The sequence below is a fragment of the Canis aureus genome, chromosome 21 (assembly GCF_053574225.1).
Source record: "Canis aureus isolate CA01 chromosome 21, VMU_Caureus_v.1.0, whole genome shotgun sequence".
In the NCBI taxonomy this organism is placed as follows: domain Eukaryota; kingdom Metazoa; phylum Chordata; class Mammalia; order Carnivora; family Canidae; genus Canis; species Canis aureus.
Genome location: NC_135631.1, coordinates 46,114,109 through 46,126,306, shown reverse-complemented (window position 1 = coordinate 46,126,306; position 12,198 = coordinate 46,114,109). Strand labels below are relative to the sequence as shown.

Below are 12,198 nucleotides of genomic sequence, written 5' to 3'. Positions count from 1 at the left end.
AGGGTCTCTCTTGCCATTTCAGCCATTGCTTTCTTGGCTTCCCTGGGGAAGACTTCAGAAATCTACATATTTGATTGGGAATGCCCCAGACACTCTACGGGTGTTGGTGAACATCTGAGACGGCACTCAAACCAATAAAAGGAAATCATGTTTTAGGACTAAAAATAAGCCAAAGAGAACTTTAGCAAAAATAACAAATTGACAACGACTTACAAACCTATGGCTGCCTTCATCACGAGGCTGTCAAGATGAAACAAAATTAATGTTTCCCAACAGGGAGCAGGCGTATTCATATCACTGATGCTGCTTGTTAGTGTTGATGTTTCTGTGTTGTTGGGAATAACATATACAAGCCTTGAAACAAATTTCCCAGCAGTAGTATCCTTGTATAGACTGAATAAAGGTTATTTTCTACAGGGAGGTATCTTATAAGAAAAAACAGTAGGGGAGACCATAGAAGTGAGAGGATCCTATGGCGCTTTTTGTATTTAACAACAATCAATGGGTTTTATGGAAAATCATTGAGCAAAATGTGAGCTGCAAGCTACTACCCCATACTGATGTTATTTATAGCCTTAGTCTTAAACTGCAGGCAAAGTACACTTCCGTCCTTTGGGGAATACATTAAAAGTATAAAGAGCAGATAAAAAGACAGCATTTCATGGATCACCAAGAACAAAATCCACTTAAATGAGTTTAGAGTTGGTTTCTTGGCTTTTCCTGATGGAGGAGGACTCATAAGGCATTGCCCAAGAGGAAAAAGCTCTTACAGAAGTGCCTTTGTTACCTCATGCATAAACATGGGATTAGTGCAACACACACACACACACACACACACACATATACATGCAGGGGTCTGCTGCTGGCGGCTTGACCCAGATCAACTTGAACACAACCAAGGCTGGATTCTATTATTTATTTATTTATTTATTTATTTATTTATTTATTTATTTATTTATTCATTTTGGAGGGGGCGGGGACAGCTTAGGCCAGATTCTTACCACCCCTTTCTGAGCCACTTAAAGCAGCTACTTCTTTGAAAAAAAAAAAATGTGCTTTGAGAGTTGTGTCTGGCAAGGCCATGTTAAAGCATTCCTTTGCGGTCACGAGATGGTTAATTTTCTTTCTACGGTGAATTTTTCTGGGAAAATCCTGAAAGCCATCCCTGGGCAGAAAAGGTGGGAGGGTTAACACCCAGTGGGACTGGCAGCCTGACAACATTTGCTCGGGATACCTGTCTGCAGACAGGGGACGGTGGCTCTCAGCTGCGTAGGACAGCAGGTCCAGAAGGAAGCTTCTGGCCCACCAGTGGGGGATTCCCAATGAGACTGCCTTCTTTGTGAGTTGATAGGAGTTATCAAGCCAGGACCCCGAACTGCTTAAGCACCTTCATTTCTGTCAATGCCACTGATTCCAATGTATAACCGCCCCAGACTTAGTCCCCACACTCTACCCTTCCAGCTCTGCCCGCCCGAAGAAGAAAAGCTGAGCCATGAGGACAGACGAGGCCCAGGCCGGCCAGGACAGGTGACAGCATGTGGGCACGGGTTACCTGCAGATGGCCGACTGGCTGTACGCGGGGCCCTCTGTAGCACTGAGAGCCTGTCCCACCTGAGTCTGGGTCAGGCCAAGGGACAGGCGCCGGATTTTAAAAGCTTTGGCAAATTCTCGGATCTCCTCCAGATTAACCCCATCCACCTCACCCGCTGCCGTTTGAGGATCTGTGGAGATGTTTTTAAAAATAGGATCAATACGTCAACACACATCCAAGTGATATCTGTTTATTACGGTTTATAAGAAAGCGGCTCTCTTTAGCAGCAGAGTGGTGGGGGAAGCAGACACTGTGGAATGTTTTCTCTTGCTCCCAAGTGGGGCACCCAGGATCCCATCCTCAAGTCATTACACTTCTACAAGTCATCCTTCGGGGTGATTCTATTCCAGGTAAGGCCACAGGTAGTTCACATACTGCCACTTTCACAACACAAGAGTGTGCTCCCCTGGGCTGAACAGGTAGCAGCCAGGGCAGGAAGGCACCAGCTAGGGGGCGCATCTCCATTTTGCCCATAAATATGTTCAAATACTGGGCAAAAATTGTACACATTTTGCCCATAAATATGGTCAAATATTCGGCAAAAATATATGAATATAAATTTGGTGCAAAAGAGTACAATTGTGCCGCTTGAAATGTCTTAATTGGATTCTTTAGAGCTAAAAATTGCCCTTGAAAAAAAAAAAGTAGAATTTTCTATCTTTCCTTCTCCGGCTCACCGCTGCAGTTGGGCTAACAGATGGTAATGTTGTCTAATTTCTTTCGCTCACATTAGCCCCTCCGAAGAGCCTGCTTATGAAGCTGTGAGAATAATATTGTCCCCCCTCCCCACACTCCCCATAGCAATAGCAGTTTACTGACACGATGCCTTTGTCCCCTAAAAGGGCACATAATAAAAAATGCCTACTGCAGGAAGGCTCCTTTGGTGCCGGATAACGCGGTCAATTTAGGACTTATCAAGGGAAATGACACAACAGCTGGAGAACGCACCCCCCTTCCCACTACTGATCCCCGGATAAATGATAAATGAAAGCGTACGCCAAGCTGGGACAGCATGGGTTGGGGCTAGGGGAAGATTTCAAAGTGCTGCTCCATCCTGCCTGGAGCGAAGCCCGTCTGCCTGCGAGCCGACTCTATTGTTCTCCACCTCATTCCCCGGACTTAGGTGAGAAGTTTTTCTCTTTCTCTCTCTGCACAATAATCCATCAATTTCAGTAAATCCAAGTACTTGTCTAGGGACTCTGGTGGACTAGAGTAGTCTTCTGGGCTCAGGGCTACAGAAACCCCTGTTGTCAGGCAGAGAAATAAATATTTGCATTGCAAGGACCAAGAGTTCTCGAAGAGTTTTAGATAAACATGTGAATATGGGGTCTGGGGTGGGTGGAGAGGTCCAAGCTTCCCCTACAGATTCTCTCATAACAGGGGACACGGACTCTGTTGGTAGGATCAGCACTACAGTTGTGCATCTTCACATGAAAAAAACTTCTGTGGACTTTGTGCACATCCTTAGTCCTAATTTTGCCGAGGAAAGGTTGAAAAGTGGTCCAACCCCTGTGAACAGTTCTCTAAGTATTTCTTGAGTGACTCCAGGGGTGTCTTACTGATGGTTAAAGGGAGCAGGAGAAATAGGAGAGGCAGTTCTGGCCTCCATGGAGTTTGCAGTCTATAGGGGGTTGGGGGTCAATATTATGAATGAGAAGCAATCCATGAAAAATACCAGGCTGAGTGTAATGGGGAACTAACGGGGTCACACCCGCAGCAGAATTGACAGAGGAGGGAGACGTGACAGGAGGGAGGATGCATCTGAGTCATGCCCAATGGGCAGCCCATTCACAGAACGGAGAGGCCATATTCTGGGCAGTGGGAACAGCATGCAGACGGGCACGGATGCCAGCAGGAGCAAAAGCACGGTGGGGGTGTCTGCAAGGGTTTTGGACTGGGAGCTCCTGCTAGAAGTGCAGGATATTTCACTGTAGGGAATTGAGAATTGTGTCCATGGGCAGGGGCAGAGGTTGACCATAAAACTGATGAAGATTAATTAAAATCTTGCTTCCCCCTCCCCCAACTACCCCCTCCATCCCCCAAGAAGCCTGGCAACCCTGGTTCAAGAAAGACTTGTTTGGGTTGTCCTTGAGAGAGGCTACCCTCTGGATCTTAAATCCCACCAGCACAGCAGCCTGGAGCAGCTTCAAGGGTTTGCTAAGGATTCTGGGAAGTCACGTCCACGCACATAGCAGCCTGGAGCCTCTTCTCTCATTTCTTCATTTAAACGTTCCTAGAGCAGAAGTTGCAAATGAGCAGCTTGCACATAAAACTCAGCTTTCCTAGAGCTTACAGTTTTTTTGGACTTGCCAACATTTAAACATTGGGAGATTTCTAAAGAAAAAAAAATCTCATTTTTTTTTTACATTCTTTTGAGATGTTGGAAGATCTGGCTGTACCTGGTGTCCGTTGAAGCCTCTGGGGAACAGTCAGCTAGAACTGGTTCTGGCTGGCCCATTCAGCTGCTCCTCCTTCTCCTCATCTGCAGCCCTCCTAGACCTGCTGCCCGGCTCAGCCTATTTTGCGACTCTGTGTTTAGTGTGTGCTTCCCAACAGGGTGGAGATCGGTTCTGGGGTGGTGGCGAAGTCTTAGATCGGACAATGGTTGTGCCCACCCCCCAAGCCCCAGAGGGCTGCGGGGCTACAGAGACAGATGTGCAGTAGATCTGTGATATTAATGTTTCATGGATGGAGTAGGGCAACTGGGATTTAAAAGCAAAGCATAAAGGGGCTACGTGTGGGGGAGGAGGTGATGATAAAATACTAGTTGAGACCCTCTGGTTTGGAGCAGAGCCCCAGCCACTTGGTACAGACGGGCACAGGGAGAGAGGGCTCTGGGCAGCCTTACCAGTGTGGGAATGGAGGTTCAAACCTGAGGGTGAGAAATTGTAAACTGGAGACTTTCCTTGTAGCCATATGGCATTTAGGGTGGTGCTTAGGAGTCACCCAATGGGGCCCAGGACATGCATTTTGAACAAATACCGCAGGTGATTCTGATGCAGGGGATCCCTTGACCCCCAGGGCAGGGTTGGGGGTAGCTTCTGGCCTGCCCTAGTCGGGGCATGGCTCCCTCTGCACATCACTGTCTTCTCTCGACTCTTTACCATCATTCTTCGCCAGGTTCCACTGCACAGAAAAGTTGCCGTGCCACCTGTGTAAGAGCGATGAGCCAAAAAAGTCCTATGGTGGCGGGGCGCCCTTCCCCGACCCCAGCCCCGTCCGGGTGTCAGCGGGCTGGGGTTGCCAGGCTAGTCCGGGGCTAAGGGGGAGAGCTGTTCTCTGAGCAAAGCTTAGAGCCTCCGTGGGAGGGGACTGTGCTGCCCTGCGTTCACTCCATCTCTAGATGCGTGGAAATCAGGGAGTTGGGCGGCCCGTGAGGGTTGGGGCCTTAGACTTGGGGGGCAATCCTCAGTAAACCCCGCCTGTCTGCCTTCTTGCCTTTAAGGCCTATTATGTCTCCTGGAGACTAGCAACTCAATCCATGTGTGTGCCGGATTCCCGACAATCCCTGGAGCTCGGCAAAGAGCCTCTTCCGGCCGCACTGACGTGTGAGGCCGGTTGTCAGGACTTTCACTCCGAGGCTCGGGGCCCTGGGTGCCTGCCCCATTGAGTCCAGCATCTTCTGTGGCTCCGGACAAATGCTTATTACACCAGGAGGCGGAACTCCTTTCTCTTCCTCCTCGTCCTCATCTTTTCTCTTTCTTCTTTCTTCTTCTTCTTCTTCTTCTTCTTCTTCTTCTTCTTCTTCTTCTTCTTCTTCTTTCTTCTTCTTCTTCTTCTTTTCCTTCTTCTTCTTCTTCTTCTTCTTCTTCTTCTTTTCTTCCTCCTTCTTCTTCTTCTTCTTCTTCTTCTTCTTCTTCTTCTTCTCCTTCTTCTCCTTCTTCTCCTCCTCCTCCTCCTTCTTGTCTTTTTCCTCGTTCTACTTACAGAGCTGATGAGACAGGAATGGTTGTGAAATTTAAGCAGTGTGATGGTCTGTTTGATAAAGGCCTGGGGAGGGAAAATCGGTATCTCCTGGTTGGTGCAATGTGTTCATTGCTGGAGGTGAGCTGCCTGGTTTTCTTTCCATTTTTGTTCTTACCCATAAAAGCAGATGGTAAAATGTCTTGCAGCTTTCTCCATGAGTCCCAAGACTACAGAGGCCTCCCCATGCAAAAAAAGGGGCCCACCTGTGGACAAAAATCCATTTCACCTTGATTACAACCTGCGGGACTTGTCTTCACACTTGGGGGGAATTCATCAGGTGATGCCTGTAAGGCGTTTTTGAATTAATGAGAAAAACTGATGCTTTTTTTTTTTTTTTTGGATCCTAAAGTTTCTGACTTAAAACTCTTCAGGATTTCCTCCCCCGTCCCCCCACTTTTGGAACAATTCCCCTTCCTTAAGGGACATATGCTTTTCTATTTGAGGAGAGAAAACAAGAAGGGAATGTGGTAAATGGGACCTTCTTCCCTGGAACGTGACTTCAGCTCTCAGTTTGGCTCGGAGGTTGACATTCCACCCAGGGGTAGTTCAGTCTGGCTTTCGCTCACCCAGGTTGGGTCACTTTCAAGGATGAATCTGAGGCCACCTTGATGGGGACCCCAGAGGGATCTCTCAGATCCCCCTACTGGGTGGACTCACTACTAGAGCAACCCAGTCTGGGATTTCTCTGCATTGAGGAGGAAGTGACACCTTTTACAGAAGTTTGCTCTAGATTAAGTCAGCCCAATATATTAAGGACAGGGTCAGAAAGTGACAGCAATGATTACCAGCCCCCGCCCTGAATCTGACCCTTGCTGGAAGAGCCAGAAGATCAACCTATATAGAGATTAACTGGCTGAGAGATTTAGACTCCACTGGCATTGAAAATTGGCAGGGATTTGTAAGTATACTGATGACGCTTCCCAAGTCAAATCTGGAATGCAAGGGCTGAAAAGTCAAAGATTTTTATGGAAACTAAATGCAAATTGGAGGAAAACAAACCTGTTCTGCAGAATCTGGTTGTATGTTTGCTGGATCTGCCCCATCCTGAAGGCTAAGGCTGGACGGGCACAGATGTTTTGTTTTGTTTAATTTTAAAAATTCAGCCCCTTCTACCCGTTAACGTGGACGTCATATAAGGGGTTGCTAACTGGGTCGAACGGTCAGTATCCATCAACATCATCCTCCTACAACCTCTGCTTATGGGATTTTTATATGAAAAATATGCAACTTTAAAGAAACAGCCAAGGGTGAATTAACTGTCTTATGTAAACACTCATCTGCTTTTTTTTTCAATGCTATTCTCACAGCCAATAGCGGGCATGTTTACCAAATATTCCCAAGAAATAAGAAACCATTAAGGAGCGTGCAATGTAATTTGGGAGAACAGTTGATTTGCAATAGGGTTACTTCACTGTGGAGAATGTGAATTGTGATCATGGGAATCGGGGGTGCCATTAGCTATGACCGTGCATCTTTACAGTCACTCGATGGTTTGTTTTTTTTTTGTGGTAATACCCAGAGGTCCTTTGCTGTCCAAAAGATCAAGTTTACAGGCCAGGGGCTTAAAAAGTGTGTACTGAAAAACAGAACGAAACCAAACTTGGCAAAGAATTTTTAAAAACCCCAAATCTACCTGTTTTTACATAGCACTGTGTAAGTCTTGGGCCAATTTGGGACATTCGTCTAGTCATCTGTTTGACCCTATTAGGCTTTCCGAAAGCCCTGCTTGTTGAAACTATATTTACCTCTGAGGACTGCAGAGACTAAGCAAAGTATAACATAGGGCCAGCTGTGTAGCTACTGTGAACAGGTACCATACAGATGTCTTACCACCTGCGATTATTTGGTAATGCTGAGCTCAGATGTGGTGTTCTTTGCATTTGAAGATCCTGTTATCATTGCTAACGCATTAACTCTGCATTCTTTTGCCTGGAGAGGGGAAGATTTTGGTTCCATTTTCTCTGGAACGATGGCAAGACGTGCAGGGGTTACAATGACAGTCTTTGACCGTGAAGTGGGAGGGTTCATCAACCAAGATCTCGACCACAGGTTCAACTCCAGTGTGACCTGCTTCTTACTATGGCCTTGGTCTCTTGGAGGGATTTGTTGATTAACCATTCTACTCAATTCAAGAATTATTTACTCTTGCAAGTCCCTCTGTTCTGTCTCAACCTCCAAAACTGAGTTAACTGTGGACTGTATTGCCAGAGTCCCTATTCCTGTGTTGAGCATAGCATTCATTTCCTTTTATTGTAACTGTGTTTCTTGTTACCAGTTCATGACCTCCCCCAGGGCAGGAAGCACATCTGCCTTATTTTTGCTTTCCTCTTTTCTGTTCCTGTGCTCAGCATATACATGGTGCTCAATAAGTGTTTTTATTTTTAAGTTGACAGCCTCTGACTAAGCCACCCTTTTATTCCCCTGTGAATTGAACCTGTGTAGCAACTGTATCTAAAGTATGGGGTTGGGTCTCCCCAAAATATCCTACCTGCAGATTTGGTGAAGCTTTATCTCAGACAAAAATAATTTTAAATGGATAGTTTATGCTTGAATATAAACTTCAAAATATGCACAATGTCTAGTTTTTCTCTTTATATTAGCTCAGAGAAAAGCCTGTGCTTTAATCGTAAGGTGTGGGTCCAGGCATTTAAAGTATTATTTGAGGAATATTTAGGTGATTTGATATATTTTGTCATTCAGATTTCACTGGATAAAATTTATGTGTAAGCATCTTATTTTTTAAGGCAGCTGTGCTGTGTGGTGTGTATACGACCCATTGAATCAGACTCTTTAGGTTATCGTCCTGGCCTTGCCGCCCATTAGATTTGTCACACAGAGTGTCACGATCTCTCAACCAAGATGGAATGTGGTACTTCTGACAGAAGATGGCCAAAATGGTTGTACCTTCAGGATCTATCTGACGTCAGGTTCAAGATCTGAAAATGAGGGTTTCTAGGACTTCATTGTGAGTATTAAGACAAGCACAATATTGAAAGTGCTTTGAAAACCCTACTTTACACATAAAGTCTCAAACAAAGATTTGTTGGGGGAATCTGCATCAGAGAAATGCTCCGTGTATCATTCATTGCGTAGTTGGGTTTTGAGACAGAAAGAAATTAATTAAGCAACATGCTCAAAATCTGTAGCAATTTTAAGCCTAGTAATGAGTTTGTGTAAAGTCTGTCCCCCGGGTTACAGCTAGAGCCTCTATGTATCTGCCTGAGAAGGCTCCTGATACAGGCTCTGCATGTGGGTTTGGTGTTTCCTGCCTCAAGTGCAAACAGTAAAGGAGTCTCTGTCCACATTCTTCATATTTCATATCAGGATATGTAATATAGGTCACTCATTATACACCTAGAATTTAGATGCCCCATTGGCACTTGTGCAATTGAAGTTCCATCTGTCCCATTACATAGCTCTGTTACTGATGTCTAAAAAAGGCTAATCCTTTCCTGCCCAGTTTGAGACAAGTGACTAGAGAGAACCGGGTGTCATCCATCCGTCTGTCCGTGTGTTCATCCACTCATCCATCTCTAGTCATCCAGCATGTACCGAATGCTTACGTTGTGTAATATTTGTGGGGTGGTTTGTGCTTGACTTCATATTTAACTTATGTCTTCTTTATAAGATGTTTGATCTCAGTTCCTTTTCTCTCAGGACCAAAGCTTAACAGCCTATCCTAAATTTGTGACCTTGCTGCTCTTTACAACTAGAGTATTTCGTGGAAACTTATGCAGAATATCGAATTGGAATGACATTGAAATCTTTTGTAATACCCCTATGAGGAGTGCCTCTATTGTGGAAAATCTGACTAAAAAGAACTTAGCTGTGATTTTGCTTAAGTAAGACTAGAGTTTCTGGCCCAAACGAGAGGGGTTGTATATCTAAACAACCTATAATAACTGATTGATGGTAAACTCCATATGTAACCTGAAGTTTGGTGTTGACCCATTTGTGGGATCAAGAGCCTTCAGGCTAGTCCACTGAGATACTTGGGCATTTTAATATCTTCCCATAATTCCTCATTCTCTTCTCCATTCTGTATCATCCTTGCCTGTATAATCCCTATAATTTAATATAGATGTATGTATGCACGCACACATATAATTTTTTTTGGGGGGTTGCTTGTATGGGGAGGGCATGGCAACCCTCCCTTTTGCTTTGCATGACAGATGATATGTGAGGATCCCTACTGTTCCCATTATAACAAGTTATTCATGACACTTGATCAAACAGAGATACTCAGATGTGTTCTCAGTTTATGGCACAGTTGCCCATGCAGTGCTTTGGCCCTTTAAACCTATAATTACTGGATTTTCATTTCCTGGAGAATTATAATCTAAGTGCACATTCTATGATTTTTTTTATGGGTAAAAACTGCACTGAAGGTGAACAACCTACGTGAAATTAGACCATTGTCCCACACATCTAACATGTTTCGCTTTGCATGTGTCACATATGCTGTCTACCTGGGGCCAAAAATTATATAAAAAATTAAAATTTTATATATATATATATCCCCGCTCAGGGAAGCAGACTCCCAGGCTTATTTTATTTTATGAATGGTGGTTCAGAGATTTCCCATCCCATGGCAGCCCATGCCGCTTCCCCCACAGGCCCCTGGAGGCAGCTCCCTGTGCACACACACCCACCCGCCCACGGGCACGCTCTCTTTTATTTCCTCTGACACCTACAAATAGAATGGCAGGGGACTTCAAACACACAGAAAAGCTGCTTGACCTGCTGGCTGAGTGCCTGTTGTTGGTTATTTCAGTTCTGAGCTCTGTGGCTCATGCCCTGCAAACTGATCAGTTCTCCCTTCTGAAGAGGATGGGCCGACTCAACAGGGCAGAGAGCACTTGAGATAGACCCTGGCCCCAAGCACACTCATCCACCGGGTGTGCTTTGGGGGGCTGCTTCCCTAAGGAACCATGTGGCCCTGGGCAGTGACCTTATTCCAGCATTGGCCTTAGAAGAGCCAGGAAATTCCTCTTTGATGTTGAAAGAAGAGAGAAAGGAGGACAGGGGCATAGTGGGAGAGAGAAAGGGAGGAGGAGGGGGAGGAGGAGGAGGGAAAGGGAGGAGCAGGAGGACCTAGAGGAGGGGAAGGAGGAGGAGGGGGAGCTCCTGGAGGAGGAGATGGAGGAGGAGGGGGAGGAGGCAGGGAGGAGGGAAAGCATTGCAGATAGGCAACAAGAAGGCCACCATGATTTAACACAGCCAGAAAGGATACTTACTGCTGACTAACTGGCCCACGCTCAAAGCTGAAGAAGAGGAGGATGAGGAGGAGGAAGAAGAAGCCTGCCGGACGGGGCTTTGAGACATGGATGCTTGGCTATGAGCCAGGTGCAGAAGGTTGCTTTGGGAGGCTGCTTGACCCACTGATGTCTGGGAGGGTTGGTGGATCTACATGGGAGGGGGTGTAAAAAAAATACACACATGAGTAAGAAATCAGGGGGAAAGTGCCAGAGAATAGACATTTCATCTGGGGTGGAAGCATTATATTTCCAAGAACACATACTTCTCAGGAACAGTGCAAACTCTATGCAACTGGCAGTATTTTTTTTTTTTGTATATAATATTTTGCTGCTTGCCTGACAGGCATTTTATTAGTAATCCTAAATATATTATTAATTCCCTACTTGGCTTGCTGGAACACCCAATTTTCTACCTTTCTCGACCACAGCGTGTGGCTGGACTCTTCTCTGCCTGTTCACACAATTACAGCGCACTTGACAGGCTTCTCAAGTATGTACAGAGAAAATACAGTGCTTGTGATCACCTCGGAGTGTACAGCTCAAGCTTAAAGGTGTGACTGCGCCCACCCATTTTGCCTTCTGTAGCTGGTATTTTTAGGAAAGGTCCCATTTGGGCTGAGCGTGAATGGAGTTTGAGAACTTGCTTCTCCCCTGGATCAAAGAGTCTGGCTGGATTACTGTAAAGTTGGGGAAAAAAAAACGTTCTCTGATGTCCTATGGGCCACGGGGAGAGAAGTTGGGGCAGCCAGGACAAAAATATCCAGTAACATTTGTAGTTTTGGGTCGTCATTTTCTTACTGTGTGCCACCCTGTGTTAAGTAAGGGCTTTCATGCATGCCCTTGCTCATTTAATTCTCCTAGGAGCCTGTGAAGTGGGTGTTATTTTGACCTCTCTTTTGCAGACAAAGAAGCGGAAGCTCAGCGAGGTTAAAGGGTTTTTGTAGGTTCATCCGGTAGGTGTGGGGGAGCTGGTGTCTGGATATGGGAAGTCTGACCCTGAGGCTCGAGCTCTTAATCACAATGCCACAAGCAAGCATTAACCTAATTTTCAAAATTTAGGGAGCCTCGAGGAAGGCTGTCTTTATGTCCATTTATTCATGACTCCTTTACAGGTTCTCAAAGGCCGGCTGTCCTGGGTAGTGAGAGAAGCCCAGCTCAGGAGAGGAGGGTTGGAGGAAAGGCAAGTGATTGCAAGTACGGGGTCCCCTTGGAGACTCAGGGGGGATCCCACCATCTGTGTTTTGCCCTTCCCAAGAAGCTGACACGAAGGGGGCTGCTCAAGATCCTGGACAGGTGCACGATCGGCCTCAGCTGTCACTGGCTTTGTGATTGGAGATAGCACTACTTGGTTTGCAAATTGCCTTCATGGCCATCTTCACACTC

The 12,198-nt window shown here is 45.8% G+C and overlaps 1 protein-coding gene across 4 annotated transcripts in view; it reads right to left on the bottom strand.

The window, feature by feature from the left end:
• POU6F2 (POU class 6 homeobox 2) overlaps positions 1–12,198 on the bottom strand; it is a 477,797-nt gene that overhangs the window by 2,966 nt on the left and 462,633 nt on the right. For all 4 annotated transcript variants that reach the window (XM_077864097.1, XM_077864101.1, XM_077864098.1 and 1 more), the window contains 2 exons: positions 10,795–10,963; positions 1,553–1,721 (listed from right to left, as the gene is read on the bottom strand). In XM_077864097.1, the coding sequence (XP_077720223.1) occupies positions 1,553–1,721; positions 10,795–10,963 (338 nt within the window). The remainder of the gene's footprint in view (positions 1–1,552; positions 1,722–10,794; positions 10,964–12,198) is intronic.